At 44.6% G+C, this 21,233-nt stretch overlaps 1 protein-coding gene across 4 annotated transcripts in view; it reads right to left on the reverse strand.

The window, feature by feature from the left end:
* The window catches only part of PITPNM3 (PITPNM family member 3), a 103,442-nt gene extending 82,533 nt beyond the window's left edge, over positions 1–20,909 (reverse strand). For 3 of the 4 annotated variants that reach the window (XM_074922508.1, XM_074922504.1, XM_074922507.1), the window contains exon 1: positions 15,839–15,896. In XM_074922508.1, coding sequence (XP_074778609.1) covers positions 15,839–15,887 — 49 coding nt within the window. In that variant the 5' untranslated portion in view covers positions 15,888–15,896. Of the gene's footprint in view, positions 1–15,838; positions 15,897–20,817 lie in introns of those variants that run through there. The other variant, XM_074922505.1, reaches the window with a different exon arrangement.
* Positions 20,910–21,233: the final 324 nt, after the last annotated feature.

A 21,233-nucleotide genomic window follows, 5' to 3' on the forward strand; every position in this document is an offset into this window, starting at 1 on the left:
GTACTTAGTAAACCAGACCTGCCTAACTATATCAGTTTTCTTTACATCTACAGCAACCCAACACTAGAAAGTAGTAGTGAAATATATTCCTTATATTAACAGTAAGGTCTCCCCCAAATCAGTGGGAAACCAGGGATCAAATCCACCATATCCATAACAACACTACAGCTATTGTAGAAAGGACCCTCATTACCAACCAGAATAGTGTCCTCAGTTTTATTCATGGCTCCAGATGATACTAGACCGGAAAACCTAATATCCCAAGGCCCTGTCCACAAAAACACTCTCCTTCCAGTAGTAAAAGAGCAGCTCAAGCAGGGGAGGCATCCTTCTACATTATTCTGGGGGAAACATGCCACTAGGTCACAGCGTTCTCTTCTACTTTTACTCCATCTATAGCTGAACCAATCAGAAATATGAATGAAAGGTGGCAGGAGGAAGGAGACTTTAGCTTGGCCAAGAATAGAGTAAAAAAATCAGTTAAAAGCATTTTAATAGCTAAAAAAAACCCTCAACCAAAACTAGAAACATTCAAAATAATTGGTTATTAAGGAGTCAGTGTTCATTACAAGAGTACAGTGTGTATTGGGAACGTGTCCAGTGGTATTTGGCAGTTAACAGAGAATGCATACAGATCATTACATTTACTGTTACAGATTTCTGGAACCTTTTATTAATGATAGGGAACAGCAAACTGAATTATTCCTTACCAAACACCACCTTGCAGTCCCTTCATTCAAATACATATACATATCCTAAAGCTCATCACTATAGTCATCAAAATAGTGGCAGAAAGAACACTATTCTGAACTTTTATTGAATAAAAGTCTGCATTTGGTCAATGCTTGGAAGAGCAGGAATTCCAAAATTTCAATGCACGCAAATGGGAAGCACCACAAAAAATGCCAGAGTGACAGATGGGAAAGGGACAATTTGCAAAATTCAGTCTTTGGATAAGAGTCCATATGCTAGAGAAGAGTGGAAGGAGAAAGTAATCTGCCTCACCTTTGGAGCTGCTAGATCTGAAAAACAAAATATAATACCACTACTCTCAGTAGAAAAATTCCTGAGTAAAATACTCTTTTCCAGTCTTGTGTAGAATCCCAGACTTCCTGATCACAGGCTTTTAAGATCTATGAGCAGTCAGAAGGAAGGCAGTAAACTTGGAAATCTATGAAGAACCTACAAATGAGAGACAGGCCCACAGAGCATGAGAACAAGAGTGAGACAGAGAGAATGGCGAGAAGGCAAAGGACTGCCTCAAGCATCTCAAGAGTGTTCAGAGTTTTCCTCAGCAAGAAAACAGCTTCTTGCTCAGCTACCCTGGTCAATCAGGTATCTGTAACCGAAACCGAGTTTCTCTGCTATGGATGTTTATTAAACCATGGGAATATCCAAACCAAAACAGATAGACTTCATTGGCAACACACAGTTAATGCATTTTGTGGTCCTGCATATGCAGACACTCCCATACTGAACATAAATTTCACACTGAGAAAATTCCGCTCAGAATTTCCAAACCAGATGTCTGTACTGATGATTGCTCTTCCAAGACTAAAAACTGAAGAGTCTGATTTTCATGTACTCTGAGAATTCAGTGACTCCACAAGAAGCCAGAGGGTACATGTGCAGAAACAAACAAACAAGAATGCCACAACAAAAAAATATCCTCTTATGGCAGCAGATAATTTGTTTTGAAGAGACATTTAGGGGCCTGACTTTTAGAAGCTGGTTTCTCTGCACTTTTTAAAGCTGTATAACTTTATGCCTATAGTCAGGCACCACAAATGCAGTTACCCAAAGCCAGGAAAGACTAGGAAAAAGAACAAATGAAAACAAACCAGAAGAAGAAAGTATTTGGCATTTTGGATAATGATTTTCAGGATTTGTCTTATCATGATTTTAAAGATTCTCTGACTTTTGTTCTGCCCATCAGCTATATTTCCACTGGATTGGTGAAGTCCCATTCAATGTGGTCTTGCACTTCCGTAATTCTACAGCGAAAGCTTAAGATTTAAGACCAGAAGGACCCACTCATTCTTCCTTCCTTTTCTTCTTTGCCTTTTCTGATATCTAGTGCCCTTGCAAAAATCCACCTTCAAAGAACAAATACTAAAAGTTACAGGATTAATGCAACACCTACAATATGTGGGTCAGTTCCCTCCATTTCATGGCATATGCCTTCTCACCTCAATTTTGATTTGGTTCCTCTGCTGAAGACAGCCAGTTCTGTGAAGAAACTGTCTGCTACTGTTTGGTTTTACCTAACAGATTTTGAGATACTACTATGACAAAGTCAGCAAATAACATCAAAACCACTACAGAAATCACTGAGGAGTAAGGCACTTTAAGCATCTGGATGATTCACTGGTTTGTATCTGATTGTAACAATGGCACTTTCAGCATGATTTTCTTCATCAAATAAAAATTCATTGCGATCAAGATGTATATGACTGTAGTCCATTTCTGCATACCAGAACTGAACTAGAATATAGAATTAAAGGATTCAGAATGCAAGCTATTCATCAAGGAAGTCTCCTGGCACCAAGAAAAACATATTTTTTAAAAAAATCAATGTTTCACTACAGAAATTTTCAACTGGATTGTGAAAAAAATCTGATCTTCATTTGGCTGGAGGGAACAAAGCACAGTTTTAAAAAAAAAAAATTCTCAAGAGAACGACAAAAGAAATCCAGATAAACTTGGTACAAAACTTTTCTGAAGGACTGCATTCATCACTTGAAATTTTGGCTGTCCAACACAGATTAATTCGGAGCAGAAGAACCCAAGAGGATAGACCTCAATTCTTCAAGAAACCAAGTATCCTCAGATCCTGTGTAACAGGACCCGGTCTCCATGTCTCAGTGGAAAGGGTAGAGCCAAGCTCCATGGATCATGGAAGGAGGATCCCATCCCCTCTCCACCGGCTCAGGGTGCTTGCTAATCTTTTAACAGTTCTCTAAAGCCATGAGGGTTTCAGCTGTCAGTAAGCACTACCAAGCCACTGTTGCATTCACTATGGACTTTGTTTTCACAACACCCTCATGAACACAAACATTTCCTTCCCATGATATCAGAAATGACAGCCACCTTGGTGGTTTCCACATTTAAACCACCTACAATTATCTGTAACATATAATTATGAACCACAGTAACTTATTTCCTGCTAAACTTTTCTCACTCAGGCTCTTCCATATTGCCACTGTGGCTCTCAAACATCACAGCATGTTAATTTACGTTGTCTCCAATAAAATTTCAACATCTAATTTGCATGTTGAGGTAGTAATTTCCTAGGGAGCAAAAAAACCCAAACAAACCAGTTCTTTTGATACATTCCTTTACAACAGATGCTACTCACAAATTTTACTTTCAGCTCACCTTGGCAAAGTTCCCATTTATCCCTGAGATAAAAGTAGACATGGGACATTTTCATTTAACAACCTACTTGAATCTCTGGACGGAAAGTAGAATAGCAGTCCTGACAACTGTGGGTAATGGAAGAGGGCAAGATTTTTGGTAGTTGTACTTGAGTTCTACATATTCTTTAAAAAAAAAAATCCAATTCCAATTTTTGCTTCTTAATCCATTTCTTTCCTACTAAAGGAAATTAAATTCAAGAAATAAGTCAGTCCAGAAAGCACTTTCATTACTTGTACAACCTCCAACGATACAGCTGCTAAACATCTCATAAGCACAAATGCACTTCCCCTTACAGCACTCCTATCGAGTCCGGAACTGCTTTCTCTCTCATTCATCATGTAGGGAAAAAGAAACATCCCTAAACTTAGAGTAGTTAAATTAGTACAGTCTTTCATGTAGACGAGACCTCAGGATCCTCACAGACAGCTTGGATTTCACTTGGGGCCCAATTTTTAAGTGCATAAGCTTTCATGCAAGTACCTGATCTTGATCACACATTTAACTTCAGTTTCAAATCCAACTGCTCTTTCGGGTTGATAACATCAGCATGCAAAAGCTGTGTCATAGGCTTAATAAGAACAAAATAACCACTCAGATGCTTCTGAATCTGCGGTAATCAGTATGTCTAAATGCTTGTGAGATACTACCTGAATTGTTTCTCAGCAAAACAAGGTAAAGCCAAAACAATCAGGTTTACAAAACCATAGAATGGTTAAGGTGGGGACAGACCCATGGAGTTCACATGCTCCAACCTCCCCACTCAAGCAGGTCGCCCAGGACAGCTTCTGAATCTCTCCAAGGAGGGAGACTCCAAAGCCTCTCTGGGAAACCTGTGCCAGTGCTCAGTCACCCTCACAATAAATTTTTTTTTTAAAAAGTGTTTCCTGATGTTCAGAGGGAACCTCCCGTGTTTCAGTTTGTGCCCATTGCTTCTTGTCCTGTCACTGGGCACCACTGAAAAAAAATCTGTCTCCATCTTCTTTATATCCTCCCTTCAGGTATTTGTTTAACTGGTGAGAGCAATACAAGACCACTGACCAAACACCTCAAATACAACAGAAGAAACATCAGGGAGCACGGCTGTCACCTCACCTCTGTTTCCAAGACTATCTTCCCAGTCCACTACACTCAAGACCAATGCGCTTCCAACCTCTACAGAACACCATTAAGCAAACGTGTCATGGCTGATTCCTATTACTACATTCCCTAGCTGCTGCACAGCAAAGCAGAGAACATTCCTCCTCCTCAGTGATGCGTAGCTTCCCAAGGCCAGCCCACTAACAGTAATTACAGAATACGGTTGATTGCACCTAAATCCCCACAGGGTGCAGAAAACTGTTTGCTACTGAAGCCATGTTTGACAGCCTCAGAGAGAGAATGCTAAACAAAAGCTTAAAACATATATTTCTTCTAACTGAAGCAGTGGTACTAGTAAGTGCTCATTTCACATTTTCACTTTTTTTACCTCAGTTTTTATGTTTGTTCCAGAAAACCTCTTTAACAACATACAATGTTTTTAATGGCTGCAATTTTTTAAACCATTGCACCAATTCAGAAGTTATTTCAAGCTTTTACTTAACACAGTAATGTGCATATTTAAATTGTTGAAAAATAGCACAGCAGAAGCATAGTTTGCAATTTATCAGATTGATACACAGAAGATGAGCTTCTATTGAAACACATTTAACTACTATTTGCACAAGATGCTCCAAGTCACATTCACAGGAATATACCTTGTCCAGTGCAATTACAAGGAACTGTCCCATCAGTAAAGCCAACTTGAGACCTCAGATACATCTGTCTCAGCCTTAGGCACGTAACGGAGGCACACAAACCAGGATTTCAGTCTCCCTGACAGCAGAGACAGACCACAGGGGAGAGTTATCACACTACAGAAAAGTACCTCTTCCTTGACATCTAGCCTCCTAAATGAGGTTGCAGATATCCAGGACTGGACTGGACTGACTCTGTGTGATCACTGCTAGGATGATAAACAATCACACTTCTTATCTTGCAGCATGGACAGCAATACACAGCACCTCCTCCAAAGTAGAGACTCACGTATTCTGAGTTTCCCAGCACTTCATATAATGTGATCTCAGTCTGGGATTGAAATTCCTGGTTACTATAACAAATCAAAAACCAGAAATCCCACAGACTAAGTAAAAAACAATGCACAAGGAAGAGTAATAAGACAAAAAAGCAATTCCACTTGTATTACTTCTGATTGTGTTTAAAGCCATGTTGATTGGCCAGGCTTAGAAAAACAGAAAACAAAACAAACCCCACACAATAGACAATCAGGCACTAGGATCACACTTGGTACTTTTTTTTTTTTTCTGTCAAGCATCCACTTGAAAAACTCTCCAATTATGCATTCACCTGATACAGTAAGTATGATTCACTGAAGATTCATTCTTTATTATAATTATCATTCATTTGCTATGATTCATTGATACAGTAGAGTGACTGTTTAAAGACTTCATAAGAGACACTACTCTCCCTCAATTCACAGCTCCCTTAAAAATATAGATAAATTTGTATTCATTTTAAGAGAAAAAGAAGATTCTCACCCTGAACTGTTTCCAGACCAAAATAAGAAACAATAAAGCCAAGGTAGACAACTGTGACAGCAGTGTGCACAGAGTAGACAGGAGGTAGTATAAACCACCAGCTTTTAACTCAGCCTTTGAAAACTGAAACTGGAAAAACCTGCAAGCAGTTTCTGTCCTTTCCCTCCAAGGGTCCTTATGACAGAACCAGCATTTTCTGTCAGTAATATGATGTTTTAAAGCTAACACTCTGCTTTGGTTTTCAGTGACAAAAGCTTTTCCCTCAAGTCCATTTTCTCTACAAAGTGCCTAAGAGTTACTCTATTAAACCTCCAGTCTTTAGCCTCCAGTCAAACAAACTACTACTATGGCTAACAATGTTAGTGCATAATAAGCACCAAACATTATTTAAAAGCTCTTAAAATTTTGAAGAGCGGCAACATCAGTTTGAAAAAGATACACTCTGCTGTTTGGGCTTTTCCCTTTACTTCTGACCAATGGAAATTCAAAATTGGACTGACAGCTGCTGCCTTGCAAATCAAGCTCTTACAGATGCATGCCTGAGGAGAGAGGATGCTCTTTGCATGGGAGTCAAGAGTTGAAACGCAGCCATGAAAGACAGAAAACACTAAATTGGGATTGAACCATTCTGGAGACTGTACAAAAACTCAAAGCTATACAGCTGTTGTTAACAGACCCCAATGTAAATCACAGACACCTTATGCCTAACACAACCTTATGCCTTTCCAAGTAGGGAAAAAGGCCATCACAGGCTTCAATTCTAATACAGTGGTGGGATTAGTCTGCACACCCAAAATCCTGATAGAAGTCTCATGTTTAAACAGTAAACTAAATTCCTATCCATTCCAGTGCTCTGCCTTTTTCCATCTATTTATTATCCACGTAAAACTAAGGCAAATACCTGCAGCATTAAATGAGGCAAACAGCACCAAGTATGTCTTCTGGCATAACTTCACTGAGGTCAGTTGTTAGCTCAGCAGGGATTCACCTATACAGATTAAGTCAGCATAGCAAATGAGTTTAAGTGTCTACCTCCAAGCTCAGCAACCATAACGAAGCCACAGCCCTGTATTAGCCTCCTGTAAATAACTCTGGCCATTCACTCAGGTGTTTAAACAATGATTTGAAAATCTGGCTACGGCATCACTTTTCAGGAAAATCCCTGGGACAAACTCAGCTTAAAAGAAATATGTAGGTAGCCTCAGAGTATATGCAGTGAATCCATATAACTCCATGTCCTGTTACTCATCTCAGCATGAAACAGGACAAGTTTGCTTTCCCACTTACTTCCCAAACCAGCAGGAATCCAGGTCTCCTTAAAACTTGCACAAGGAAAAACTGATGTGGAATAACATAATCATTAGCCAGTAATTTGTGCGTGTGCATGTAAATCAAGTTGTGGTGTAGACACTCCAACCCGAAAGATAAAAATACTCCCTGTGAGGACACACAGTGCACTCTGATCAGAGGGAATGCATCGACGAGAATGCCAATAAGCTCCCACTGCTGCAACTGCACCCACTGCATTTCTGATCAGGCCAAATTTCTGCATGTTGTCCATACCTCATTTATGGGCAGTTCTGCAGCACCCTGCTCACCACAGAAAGGGGTAGGTTATTTTAGAAAAGTTATTTTAGAAAAGGTCACCGGATGCTGAAGATTACTGTGTACAAAGCTACCAGAGCAAAAGCCTGCACAGTGAAAGTGTGACTTTCTCTTCTGGGGAGAAGCATTAAACATCCATAACCCTGTTACAGATTTAAGGAAGCATGTATGTCAAAGAGGTCACTGAAATGTGTCCAAAAGGGTGTGCAGCCCAGCAACAACAACAAAAAGAATAATTGGAAGAGTAACAATCTACAGTAAAAACTTTATTCATATGTAAAGTCTCATGTATGACCCCAGCGTAGCTGGGGATAGTGGTGGAAGGCAGGGAAGAAAAGCAGACGCCCCTCCTGAAGTAAGTTAAATGAGTTAAGAAAGATTGTGCAAGAATCCATAGAGGAGCAAATCATTTCAAAACCAGTGGTATTGATCCATGGTACTGATTTCAGTTAATTGGAAAAATGATGGCAGCTCAAAGCTGAAGCTAACTGAAGCATTAATGTTTCATCACATCTATTTCCATTTTTCATTTTTACTTCCTCTTCGAATACGTTACAAAAAATACACTGGGACCCTGTCACTTCCTGGTGGCATCTGCTGGGTGTCAGACAGCTGACATGGAGGTGACATGCAGGTCTGTTAAGACACAGAACTAGCCTGGGTATCCTTTCAAACCCAGTACACGAAAGCAGAGCAAAGAGAGCACAAGGAGGTCTATGCAGGCTGCCTACGGCACAGCTAGTGCACTGTCTGGGAAGTCAGACAGAGGCACTATGATCAGTGCTGCAACTCCAAACACCATGCAAAATGCTGAAACGCAGCAGAGAACAACTGGAGTCACGTACTCCACCCATTGCATCGGAAACTGAGCCAGCGGCTCCCACTGACAGCCGCAGCTGTAGTTCCCAGTATCGCTACATACAAGACTAGAAAAGTCCCATCAGACCTTCTGTGGAGTCACTTTTACGCTCTTCTGACTGACCAGCTTAGAAACAAAAGGTCTTTTTTCCCCAGAGCAGACCACAGCCTTGTGCAAAGCTACCGCATTTCCAGCAAATGGTGAGATGAAGCAGGAGGAGGAAGGAACAGGGCATCAGCGGGTTTATGGAAATGTGATGGTCCGAGCAGATGCTATACTGCAGGGTGACAACACAGAAATTCACAATGTCCAAGACTGGACAGCAAACACAGCACTTCTGAAAACCAGTCATCTCTCTCTGCAGACCCCAGCAATGAGACAAGGAGAAGACTTGGTCATCTCTCCATTCTGTCACCTCGTTTCACTGGTCTCTTCCCCGGAAGAGTCAACACTGTCTAGTGAGTGTCCAGGCCTACCAGAACTGAATCCCAACCTCCTTTGCAACCTCTGCAATCTAAGTACACTAGTACCAGCTTTATGATAAAGAAAAAACGTACTGCAGTTTACTAACAAAGCCCCTGGTTAATTTTCTTAAAAGATGGCATTTAGCCACAGTAAAATTTCTATTTTAAAATGAAAATAGAAATCTAATAGGGCATTGCTATCAGAGAGGAAGTTACACGCTCATGTTTTTTTTCCCAGCTCTATTTATGTTAAGACCAAGTTTCTGGTGTTTACTCCCTCCAACTGTTCAAAGTTCACTGCTGCATCCTGAAATACCTGGGATATCAGCCTGCATGGAATTCATACTTCATAAGGCCTCTTTCTCAAGGACAATGTGCCAAGACTATCACGCCTACTTCAAAGACACTTAAAGGAGTAAACAGTTCATTAAAGAACATCCTTTATGTGCTACAGGATTGGACTTCAATCTCACAATTGCTACTGATTTGCTGGATGACACTGGGCGTGTTTTCTCTTTCCCCTGTCCTTTACCTGTCTCATTCACTTTAAGTTCTGACTGAAGGGTTTCCTATAGAGCTGAGTCCAGTAGCCCCAAGGGTTCCCTGAATTCTGTCAGCGCTGGAGGAAAAAAAAAAAAAAAACAGAATTACCTAGTCTTGTGCAGAATGACTGTTACCCACAGCCACAGAGTTACTGGATTCCCATTCCTAGTTCATCTGTGTCTCACTGAGACCAGAGACATACGGTGCCCTGCTGACCCCACCTGGCATCGAGGCCATACATTTGAGCTGGAGATAACAAAGCTGCTTAGAAAGACAACGTGTTACCTGCAGGCTGTTCATTATAGCAGAATTCACCCTCCCGGTAGCTGTGGTGCCACAACCTCAGCAGAAGGGGAAAGGAATTACCCGAGGAAGCTCACCAGCTATAAGCAGAAGAGCTAGAGAACCTGACTACAGAGAGTTGGGCAGGAGCAAGCTTGCCACCCACTGCCACAAAACAAGCCTGCAATCCTTAGAGCAGGCCTGCTGGCCTGAGAAACCCGTACCCTAGCAGCAAGCATAGAACAGCATGGCATAAGCACACTTGGGAAACGTCATCTCCTTTGACATGCCATTTCCAAAACTGATCTGAGTCAAGCCAGCCTTTGCCTTAACAATAAGCAAGATAGAAAACACAGCAAACCCCCACTAACAGCTATTCTCTGTTGTGTAGGTCAAGAAAGCCCAGCGAAGATCTCATAACCTTCTGGGAAGAGCCAACTGTACAGGCTGGACCCATTAGCTCTTGGAAAAAATCTTACTAATCCTCATTCCCCTATCTCAGAGCAAAAACTCATTCTCATGCCTTTCTACTGTCAAGGATCATGCATGTGCCAGAAGAGGCAAATTGCCTTCCTCATAATGAATCATGCTGAGAGAAGTTTCCAAAGTCATCCCCATATGCTTAAAAAAGCACCAGAGGAAGATAAAATACTTTGAACTCTTGTTTCTTAGTCACTAGAATGCCAAAAGAAAAACAAAATACAAACCATACCAAACAAAAAAACCTCACCACATTCACAGTCATTGGGCAGTAGAGGTTCTAATACAGCGCTTATTAAAAAGGCTGTCTCCATAAAATGGAAAATTACCTTCAAACAGCAAGAAAACAAAAATGCAAGCATCAAGAAATTGAAAGGGAAGTGGTTCCAGGGAATAATTTTTTTCCTGTAACAGTAAGAGCAGCTTAAGCTAGGCTATTCTCCAGAAAATAAGACTGTTTTCCATGTGTTAAAACATGCAGGAAAAACACAAAGCAACCCCAGTTTTACAGTAACACCAAGGGCCTAGTTCTCACACAGAGAGACTGCCTCACTGCACCAAGTGTCACAAAATGAGGATAAAGATATATCTGCAACACTCTTAAAGCTGTGTGTGTGTGTGTGCGCGTGCGCGCGCTTAATGTTCTCATTCTTGGTAACACAAGCATCCTGCCAGCTCCTGCTCTATAAAAAGTGTGCTTATGCAGAGTAATTCAAGTGACAAATCTATTCCCCTACCTCTAGACAGCAGACATCCCTTCACGTATGACAATGCTTTCTGCCTGCATATGCCCTCTGGTTCATTAGTTCTGACTTATACCAGGACTCTTGGGCCAGGGTTTGGGTTTAACTCGCATTTTCATTTCCAAATTAGAGAAGCTTAAGCACTTGACCTATCTCAGCAATTAGGTCTAAGTTATCTTGACGAGATAATAAAATTTGAGCTGGAAGGCTCTCCTTGGCTTCCCCTCAGTTCAAGTTACCATCACACAGATATCAAAAGCAGGACTGGAACTTGGAAAGACAAAATCCAACTCAGGTAAGAACAGCAGCCCTCTACACACCATGCACACTCAAAACACGCACTGACCCTACTGTGATACTGCAACTGCTTAATTCTTGTTTTGCCACGCATTCAACCACCACTGCTCAGCTGACCGGCTCTGGGGAGAGAAGAGGAGCAAATTAACTTCAAACCTTAGGAATTCATTAAAAGGGAGCCCACATTCCTAACTTCAAGGGAAGGAAAACAAATCTTAAAGAATTTAATTCCCACTGAAGAACAGTTCCGTAAGAGATATTTGCCTAATATGTTTGTGATGTGGTTCAGAGGCAGCCATCCAGCACATAAGATGCAATAAAGACAAAAAGGAGTAAAGAGTTAGGTGGTTTTATTACGGTTTTCTTTCTTCCCTGCACAAAATTATTGGAAAATCCTGAATAACGACAAAGACAGCCAACAACCCAACACACAAGCTAAGTGGATTCTGTTAAGTCAATACACACCCGATCAGCTACAGTGCCACCCAGAAAATCCCACTGACGCTGCATAAATTCATTATCTTGGCTTTAAATCGATCTATACCTATAAATTATAAGCAATGCATGATGTCTGTGCAGTATCTGCTCCTATCAATAACTGTTCTTTCCCATACATTTCTTACCACAATCTATTCAATTTGCTTGGTTTTTGCTCCTTCTCCTGAAGCCCAAGACCTTTTCTTTACTCTTTGGCAGTAGGAGAGAATATCTTCTGAGGTGTTCATTTTTAGGCTTAGAGAGGTTGTTTTGGTTTTTAAGGCAGGGAGAAACAAAGAGCAACTGACTCCAAGCATGGCAATTTAAAAACATTTCCACAAAACAGTCTTGTTTCTTACTAATAACCTTGAAATAAACCCAGCCAGCCAGGAAGAATCTCAATCTTGAGGCACAGCAATGTAACACAGCAATGAGCACATGCAGATTTTCACATAATCTGTACAAGTCCCAAATGTAAAGACAAGTGAAAAACTGTACCTCAATCCCTAATCACAGCCCTTAAAAACATGCCTAAACACTTTAAGTATCTCTCAAGTCCTAACAAAGACCACTACTTACTCGATCATCATCAGAGCTCTGCCCTAAAGCTCAGACAGATTTCATTGCTAGCAACTGGATGGGATACAGATACCCGAGTTATTATGCAGTTTGTCAGAATCAAAAGCTGTTCTCTCCAGGTTTTTCTATTCTCGTAATAGTATTAATTGTTCTAGGGACAACTGTCCTTTACGTTCAACTGTCTAAGCTCTGACCCCAAAGTCCAAGTCAGAGTTTATCTGTGTTTACACCAGGGAAAGCTGTGAAGCTGTATTGGGTTTACATGGCCAGGTTTTGGTACCGGCAGGGCTACAGAGGTGGCTTCTGTGAGAAGCTGCCAGAGAACTGCCACTAGCCTGGCTGGAAATCAGTGAAAGTACTGGCCCCACAAAGAAAGCTCATGCTTCCAGTGACCTTGGAGTTTGATGCAGAATGTGAAGAGAGAGCAGGGAAGAGTGTCAGAAATCTCCAGGCATAAATTCTGGCTGTGAGAAAAGCCCTCGGGAGCATCAGTTTTATTATATTGCACCAGGAATGTTTCCAGATTTAGAAGCAGCTTAAACATAACCACAGTCAGCAGCACGAGTCTGCATAAGATCACTGCAGCAGTTCTTCACATCTACATTTACTTGCTGGCTGGACTGCATTGCATCGCCCTAATACATTAGTCTTATTGAGTCTGCTTCCTTCTGTGCCAACAGATTAGCATTAGCCACCTTAATAGGACTCTATTAACATTTCTTGATTGCATTAGACACTGGCATTGCCTGGACTCACTGATTTGATTTACAGTGTCAACTGCAGCATATTTTATTTTATTATTTTGTTTCAGAGAACGAAAAGACCAGCTCTACTTCAAAATACAGGCCAGCTTCTCGGTAATGATGCTTCCACATCAGCATTATCCGATTTGTTGACTGATTCCTGGCAGCCAGATTTCAGCAGTTTTTGCAAGCAAGGTAGCAACTTAGATATAATTTCAGTTGTTCAGTACCACAATTTCTGAGGATAGAAGGGGAAGCCATGTAGAAGTGCAATGCCTTTAACAGAAACACAGAACATGACTAATTTGCCAGTGGCAATAGTTGAACTAGAAGCACGGCAGCAGTTCCCACAGGCTGCCGAGGCAGCACGACAGGCTGAGAGCGGGACACAAGGGGAACGTTTCCGAGCGGTGGAAGGATGGCTCTCAGAAACACACCGGTGCTTTTCTTCTAGGAGAAGCAGAAGCAAAGTCTCCGACTTGCACAGTACTGCAGGTGGCTGCACTCGCCCCTTTCCGAGGGAGCTGACTGGGGGCTCGCCCCAAGCCTGCAGCCAAACAGCAGGGGAGAAGACAAAGCAGAGCACCTCGCAGCACCAGAAGCTGAATTCTCTAGTTAGGCTGGCACCAATTGTAATTAACTCTAATTAAGATTAATTATGATTAAGATTACAGTCAGTGATTTTCTTCTGTAAAAAAAGTCTTGGGTTTTTTCTCCAACAAAGAACAGCTGGAATTCCATTGGTACTTTGCTGCATCTGTGATCTGGTGATATGATGCATGAGTATAATACGATGTGGAAAAGCACTCTCTTGATTTTCCCTGCACTAAATCATTTCACATTTTAATTTTTCTGTGGCTGACACTATCACATATCTGCATAAAGACAACTCTTGTAGGACCTACAGAAAACAATTTTCCGAGCTGGGTTTGTGACTCACCATACACCCCAAACTCACAGTAGCTCTCATGATATAAATTGCTAATTAAAACCAAAGTCACTTTCTACATGAAAGAATCAAAGTAACATTTTAGATTTATAATATGCTCATTAGCCAATTTACCAATGTTAGATACTGATTTCCTTCACACTAAGATGTATAAATAAGGATCTCAACTGAAACCTACACCCTGTATAGCTATAGCTTCCGTAAGGGCAAGAGCAGCAGAGACAATCAGTTGCATCCTCCTGTGATAGGCAGTAAAATAGCTAACTGACCCCACACTTGAATGAGCACCTCAAATCACCCCTGAAGAATGTTCAGCCCCTCTGACTCTAATTTACAATAAAAATCAAGAAAACAAGAAAATCTTCTTTCCAGGAACATCTAGGATGTTACTTAACTAAGAACTGCTACAGAAATAGTTCCACATCCTATTGAGGGCAAGTCAGACTGCACCTCTGTAGATGTCACCCACATTTAGATGTGAGTCAAATTTCATCCTTGGTGTTTAGTGACTACATAGTTCCAGCAAACTGCAGAAGAAATAGTTCCCACTCAGGTATCAGCAGCTTCCAGTGTCATGCATGCAAAGAAGAAAAACCCTACTACGATCACGCAATCTCTGATACGTTCCACCACAGAGCAGAACAGGGGCAGAACGGCCACAGGAAAGGCCAGTTCCACTTCAACCCCAGACACCCGCAGAGCTCATCTTCTCACAGTTGCATAAGCAAATGATCCTGCTGAAATCAACAGTAGTTGAAGAGTGTACATAAAAGAGGAATCGGGTCTAGTTTCTCCTTGTCAGAAGGCATAAACCCAAACTCCTTCCAAAGGCACCTCTTTTTTTTTTTTTTTTTTTTTTTAAGAAATGCAACAAACTGGCAATGATATGAAAATTAAGCAGTGCATAAGTGCACTTCATTCCATGTGATCTGGGGATATTTCCAAAAAGAGAGGGGGAAAAAAAAAAACCCACAAGAGGAATTAAAGGAATAAAGGAATGTTGTTTGTAGCCAACATTCTCAATGCTCAGAACTAAGGAAATGGAAGAGGAACAATAACAAGAAGTAAAGCAAGGCCTAAAAGGCTCTGAAAAGCACTTTAAGAAACAAAGGTCTGTCTCTGAAAATTGAATAGCTAATACTGCTGATTCCCGACTTTAATTTAACCACATTCCTATGCAGTTTTAAAAGGCCTAGTGTCCAAAACCCACCCATGACCTAAGTCCCAAGCATCCTAAGACAGAACAGTCACCACTGTCACTCAATAATTCCACCCACTCTGCTACCAGTACCAAAAATGCTGTTTCAATATTACTTGTTATGCAAAAATTGTATTTAAAATACCTATCAAGTCAGGAGAAAGAAAAGGCATCTACTTCTTCCATTCCAGTAACTGGCACTACTTCTGACCTGAAATAACCAGTACTGTGCGGGGCAGGCCCCTGATCTTCAGCTGCTGTGGAGATGAAACGTGCGCAGGGCACAGCAGTACCTTCCGTAAAACAGAAGGATGTCTGCCTGGGGAAGTGATGTCCTCCAGTGGCCAGCACGCTTTACCAGGGTACAGGGCTTTGCCACCAGGTCTAATGAGTTGAAAAGTCATTCTATAAACGCTCCAGGAAGCGAGCCTAGCCCTGCTGTGAAGCCACAGCCATGGCACCTTTCTTCACCGGTTCTGCCTTCTCCTCGGCTTGAATTAGTTTTTACAAACACTAACTACAACCAGAAAAGAAAACCGTGACTCCAGTGTTCACTACTTACAGCAGCACTTCCCCAGCAGGATCAGCACAAACACTTTGGGAAGGAAATAGTGGTGATTTTATACCTGAAGTGTATTTGTGAGAGGGCAGAGTAGCAGAATAGTCCAGAAGCATCGGTTTAAGAATCACTCCAGCATCTCTTTAAAGGCCCTCTTCCCCTTCACGGTCCACAAATCGGCAGTTTCCTTGTCAGGCAAACAGGACAGATGGAAGGAAAGCAGGGTGATGCGAACACCCTCACACCAGCCCCTCGCGTGCACTGACAGCATCGCCACGGCACCACCAGGCAGTCCAACGGCCCATCGGGCACGGGAGTGCTCGCACCCACCTCCCAGAGGGTGCATTCACGCAGCCTGGGATAGGAACGGCACTGGATGCGATTACAGCACTGGGCTTTCCTGTAAAACTAATTCAACACAATTCACGTCACTGTCATAATATTACAGATTTCAAGCTCCGCAGCAGGGCCAGCAGTTTGCTACATCTTTTGCTTGGCAATAAGCATTTGCCAATCAAGCCTAGACATAAGCACATGCCACAGACAGAAGACCATAAAAAAAGCATTCCTAAATACTACCACCACACCAACCTGGTTAGCAGAGACAAAACAGCACACGGCATTCTCATAGCTACTGAAAACTCAGTCTTTTACACAGCAAAATATTTAAGACTGAATCTATCTCAATAAAAAAACAATTAAAAATAAGACTCCATTGCACAGATTAAAACATTTCCACTTGTCAAAACCTGTCTTAGAACTGTGATCATTTTGAATCCAGGGACAGTTTTCCTAATAACATTAAAAGGCACAAGTCATTTTTCCATTTGGAAAGAGATGCTGGGTAGAAGGAATGACCTTTGCCGTTGCATAATGACACTTTTTTCTGTTCTGCTGGTTTCAGATGCTTCCTGCCTACCCATTAAGTGATTTAACTGAGCTACCCACACAGTGTTACCTAGTGACTACGCAGCTAAGACTTACTGGAGGCCAAAATTACCCACTGTTATTTTCTAGTTACGCTTTATTTCTACTTTGGCAAATGTAAAACTGAAGATGTACTTTAAAAAGATGTGAATTTAACTACCGGAGGCACGCCTCGGTCTCAGGAACTCAGGCAAGACAGAGCAGCATGCTGATCCTCCCTACAGTTATTCCTGAGCAGAAACTAAAGCAGGCTCAGAGTAAGCCCTCCCCACCTGTGCACAGCCCGCCAGGACACAAGGACCATACAGCAGGGCCACACAGAGCTCATCCAGAGTTACACAACAGATCTGCAGCAGACACTGGAACTGAAATCAGTTGAAACTGAAATGAAATCTACTGCAAGTGGAAGGCGCTTGGGGGGGGGGGGGGGGGGGGGGAAGTATGAGGCCTGTAGAAGTGTGAAGCCAAAGGGGGCGAGGGGGAGAGGGAGAAAAATAAAAGTGAGAGGCAAGAGGGAGAGAGCATGCAAGGCCAAAGGGGATAGGGAAGAAAAAAGTGGAAGGGAAAGAGCAGAGCACTCAGAGGGGAAAGTGGGAGGCCAGACAGGTGGAAGTGGAGCAGAGAAGGAGGAAAATAAAAATGAAAACAGGACGGAAGAGACAAAGGCTGAGAGTGAGGGGGGGGGGGGGGGGGGGATGAGGGGGAAGACAGCAAGAAGCCAAAGGCCAAGGAGGAGAGCACAGCGCAAGGCCCACAGGACAGGACTGGGTGGCCAAAAGGGGAATGGGAGGCCATGGGAGAGCGTGCAAGGGCAGAGGGAAGAGGGAGATGAGGAGACTGAGTGGGGAAGGGAGAGCCCCAAAGGAGAGAGGGGGAGGAACATAAAAGAGCAGCAGGCAAGGGTGAGGGAGAGGAAAATAGGGAGACAGAGAGGGGAGGCAAATAAAGGAGTGGGAGGCCAACGGAAGGAGGGAGAGGAATCCAAGCAGCCTGACTGGTAGCTGCTTGTAAGGGATGTGATCCTGCTTCCTTCTTCCCACAGCAGGGGCAGCACCTGACCCTGCAGTTGAGCCTGTACAGACCGTAAAACCAGCAGAAAATAAACTTTCTAATAATTTAAGATAACAAAGAGTTTTCCACCTGTTGGGTTCCCTGAACCAGACTGCAGAATTGCTGGGGAAGCTTGGGAGCTGGCATGGGAAAGAGGTGGAAACACACAAAATTTCTCTTACTGCTGGCAGCAAGCCACCGTATCATCAAACCATCCCTTTCGCTCGTGAACCTGCAGCAGTCTAAGTGCAGGCCGAGTCCTGCGCTGCTGAAGGCTGTGTACACTTACAGTCTCGTGAACTGCAGACTTGGAAGCTGCTGGCACTTCAGAAAGAGGACAGAAAAGGAAGAATTAAAAGGGACAGAAATGCAAGCTTTAAAGACAAGTACTAAGAAAAAGTTCCTGGTTTAAGAGGCAGCAAAATCAAAGGCAAGAAGTCAGGAGCATATAAGCGGGAGAAAAGGAGAAGAAAGGTAATCCTGGAAGGTCAATAAAGCAGAGTCTTTGAAAATCACGAAGTTTATCAGAAAAGCTGAAGCCCAGAGAAGAGATGTTACAGCACTCCAAGAGCAGTCCTGGGCTGACAGAGACAGTGTACTGAGACAGGATTTCTAAGAGGTGTGAAAAGGGTTGATAGATACAAAGGAAAAATTGAGAGGGGAAGGGAAGCATTAAGGGAAGTATAAGGTGGTCAGTTTTGGAAAGAAAGCAGCTTGGGCAGGAAGCAGAGAGGAGAAGCATCCTGAAGATAGCCAGCAAGATCGAGCAGATACCAGGAAAGGCTAAAAAGGGGAAAGGGTCGGGAGCTCCCTTTATTCTCATGGTGGCTGCATCAGTCTCTAAATAAAAATCAAAAGGAGAGCAAAGAGCACAGCTGACAAAGCCAGAGACAGAGTTAAGGGCAGAAGAAAGTCCACACAAAATGCAGTTTCCCTTGTCAAGTCAAGTGAAAGAGCGAACTGAAGGAACAGCCCAATGACCACTGTGGTCCCAGGGACCCAATATAACCAACTCCTCCCCCCGTCCTCACTGTCTTTCACCTCATCGCAATTCAGCGGCGACGAGCCCCTGGTTACCTACTCTATACATCCTTCAACTGGCAGTTCTGCAGCAGATGGTAGCGACAGGCACGAATTTGCTTATTGAGTACAGGAAACAAATCAAGAAACTAAGCCATGCTGGCCTTTAAACCCCTATTTTAAGGTACCAGCGACATTTCCAGTCTTGCACTTTATGGGATTATTGGTGAGAAGGAGGAAGAGAGAGAGGAGGTTTAATGCGGCTGTTCAGGCTCCAAATCCCAGATCAGGCTTTCCTGTAAATGTGGTACATCTCTTAGAACTGTTTCTTGATGCCTCTGATGCCAGCTTCCCCACAGCACAAACCAACTTCATCCTCCCTCTCAGCAGTATCACCACCTCCTCCAAATTCACTCCCCAAAAGCAGGGAAGATATGAATACTCTCTAACCTTTTCCTGCAACGACTGTAGGTGGACTGCCTGCATCACATCTGAAATACGCTACTTTCACAGTGTAGAGATTTTGGCTTTCTGAAGAGTATCTGGCATTTTTGAGTCATTGCTGTCCTAAAAAATGAAGTAGGAGATGAAGAGCACATACCACACAACTCCCACGGGGACATGTCAGGTAGTGATCTGCAGTTGCCACTCTGTGGTTTTGCAACCTGCAATCCTGGAAATGTCCCAGCATGTCCGCACAGGGACTATGCCACATGCTTAACACCTGGAGAGGACCAGGCGAGACCTGGCTACTCAGGACTCAAACCCACCACCTCTAAAAGCCCTTTGTAAGCACAGGTGTCATTCAACAGTGATCAAGCAGCAGATTTCACGGCCACTAGAGCAATGGTCTTTCCTTGGAAAAAGGCTACAGCTCTGGCAGGGGCTGCAAGGCAGGGTACGTACAAGCAAAACAGCCACAACGTTTCTGTATTTGTGCATATATCAGCTCGCATTGATAAACCCTCTAGGTTCAATTTATAAAAGCAGCACATTTCCCCTGCTGCTAACCCAGGTATGTTCTGCCAGAACTCCACTGGGAATGGCCAGTTCTTGCTTTTCTTTACAGTAAGTAGCGACACCACCATGCAGCTGACATCAAAAGTCACATTTTGTCTACTGAAGTGAGCAGAATCACATCCAAGAGAAATACCATCCTTTAAAATCCCTGCACACAGTTGGGTTTGAACAAGCAAGCTTCAGAACACATTATTCAACGCTCTCCTGTTTTCCTATCCAAGTTAAAAGGGCTGCAAGCCAACGCCAAACAAAAAACAATGAGACTTCTCCCCCATTTCATTATTTCTTCATCTTCCAAAGATGGAAAACAACCCTTTGGTTCACGACTGTTTGCATCTTCTGAAATTACCGATGCTCTCACGTTCCTGAGCGCTATGTCTCTGGGCTGCCACCAATCCACGCCTGCTTTGGGGAATACTAAAAAATACTGAAAAAATAATAACTGCTCGGCAAAAACTTTAAGTTTAGCTCTACTATTACCACGCCGCTGTAAATCTGAGCCAAGACCTGGCACCAAACGCCGGGCAAGTTCCACGTACAGACCGGCGGGCACCCCCCTCCCTCCTCAGCGCCGCGGCCACCACCGGCACCAGGCCCCGCGCCCGCCCCGACACAGCGGCCCCCGCGGTGCGGGCCTGCACCGCCACCCCCCGCCGGCACCGGGGCCGGGCCGCCGAGCGCCCCCGGACCGCGGGGGCAGCGACCGCCAGCCCGGCGACCTGCGGGGCGCGGAGGGCCCGCCCCTGCCCGGCCGGGCCGCCCCTGCCCGCTCCCCTCCGCACACCGTCACCGCTCCCGGAGGCCCCGCGGCTGCCGCGTCCCGGCCCCCCCGCCCCGCCGGGCGGCCACGAGCACCGGCCCCCGGGGGCGGCGGCGGGGGGGAGACCCCTCGGGGGGGGGAGACCCCTCCGGGCCGGGAGACCCTCCGGGCCGGGCGCCGGGGGCCGAGGGGGGAGGCCGGCGCGGCCCCGCCCCGCCCCGCGCCCCGCTCGGGGCCGCCCCGTCCCGCCGCGCGCGCCCGGCGCTCACCTGCGCGCGGGGCCGTCGCCATGTCGGGGCCGCCGCCCGCCGCCTCAGGCGCTGGCCCGCGGGGCCCTCCCGGCGCGCAGCCGGCGCCCCGCGCTCCGCCGCCCCATCTGCTCCGGCGGAGGCCCCGCACCGCCCCCTCGCCTGCGGCGCCGGGAGACGCGGCCGGGAGACGCCGCCGCCGCCGCTCGGTCCCGCCGCGGCGCAGCCGCCGTCGTTAAAGGCGCAGCGAGCGGCTCCGCGGAGCGCGGGACCGGGGCTCGCCCGCGGGTCTCCTCCCGCCGCTGCGAGGCCCGGGCCGGGACCGCCAGCTCCGGCGGGGCTCTCCAGACTGCGGGCGGCTCGCCCTGCCCGGGACCGAGGGCTCGGGGCGTCCTGGGGCTCCTCGGAGCCGCGGGCCGGGGTCTGTCTGCGGGGAG

This window comes from Athene noctua, chromosome 19, assembly GCF_965140245.1.
Source record: "Athene noctua chromosome 19, bAthNoc1.hap1.1, whole genome shotgun sequence".
Taxonomy (NCBI): domain Eukaryota; kingdom Metazoa; phylum Chordata; class Aves; order Strigiformes; family Strigidae; genus Athene; species Athene noctua.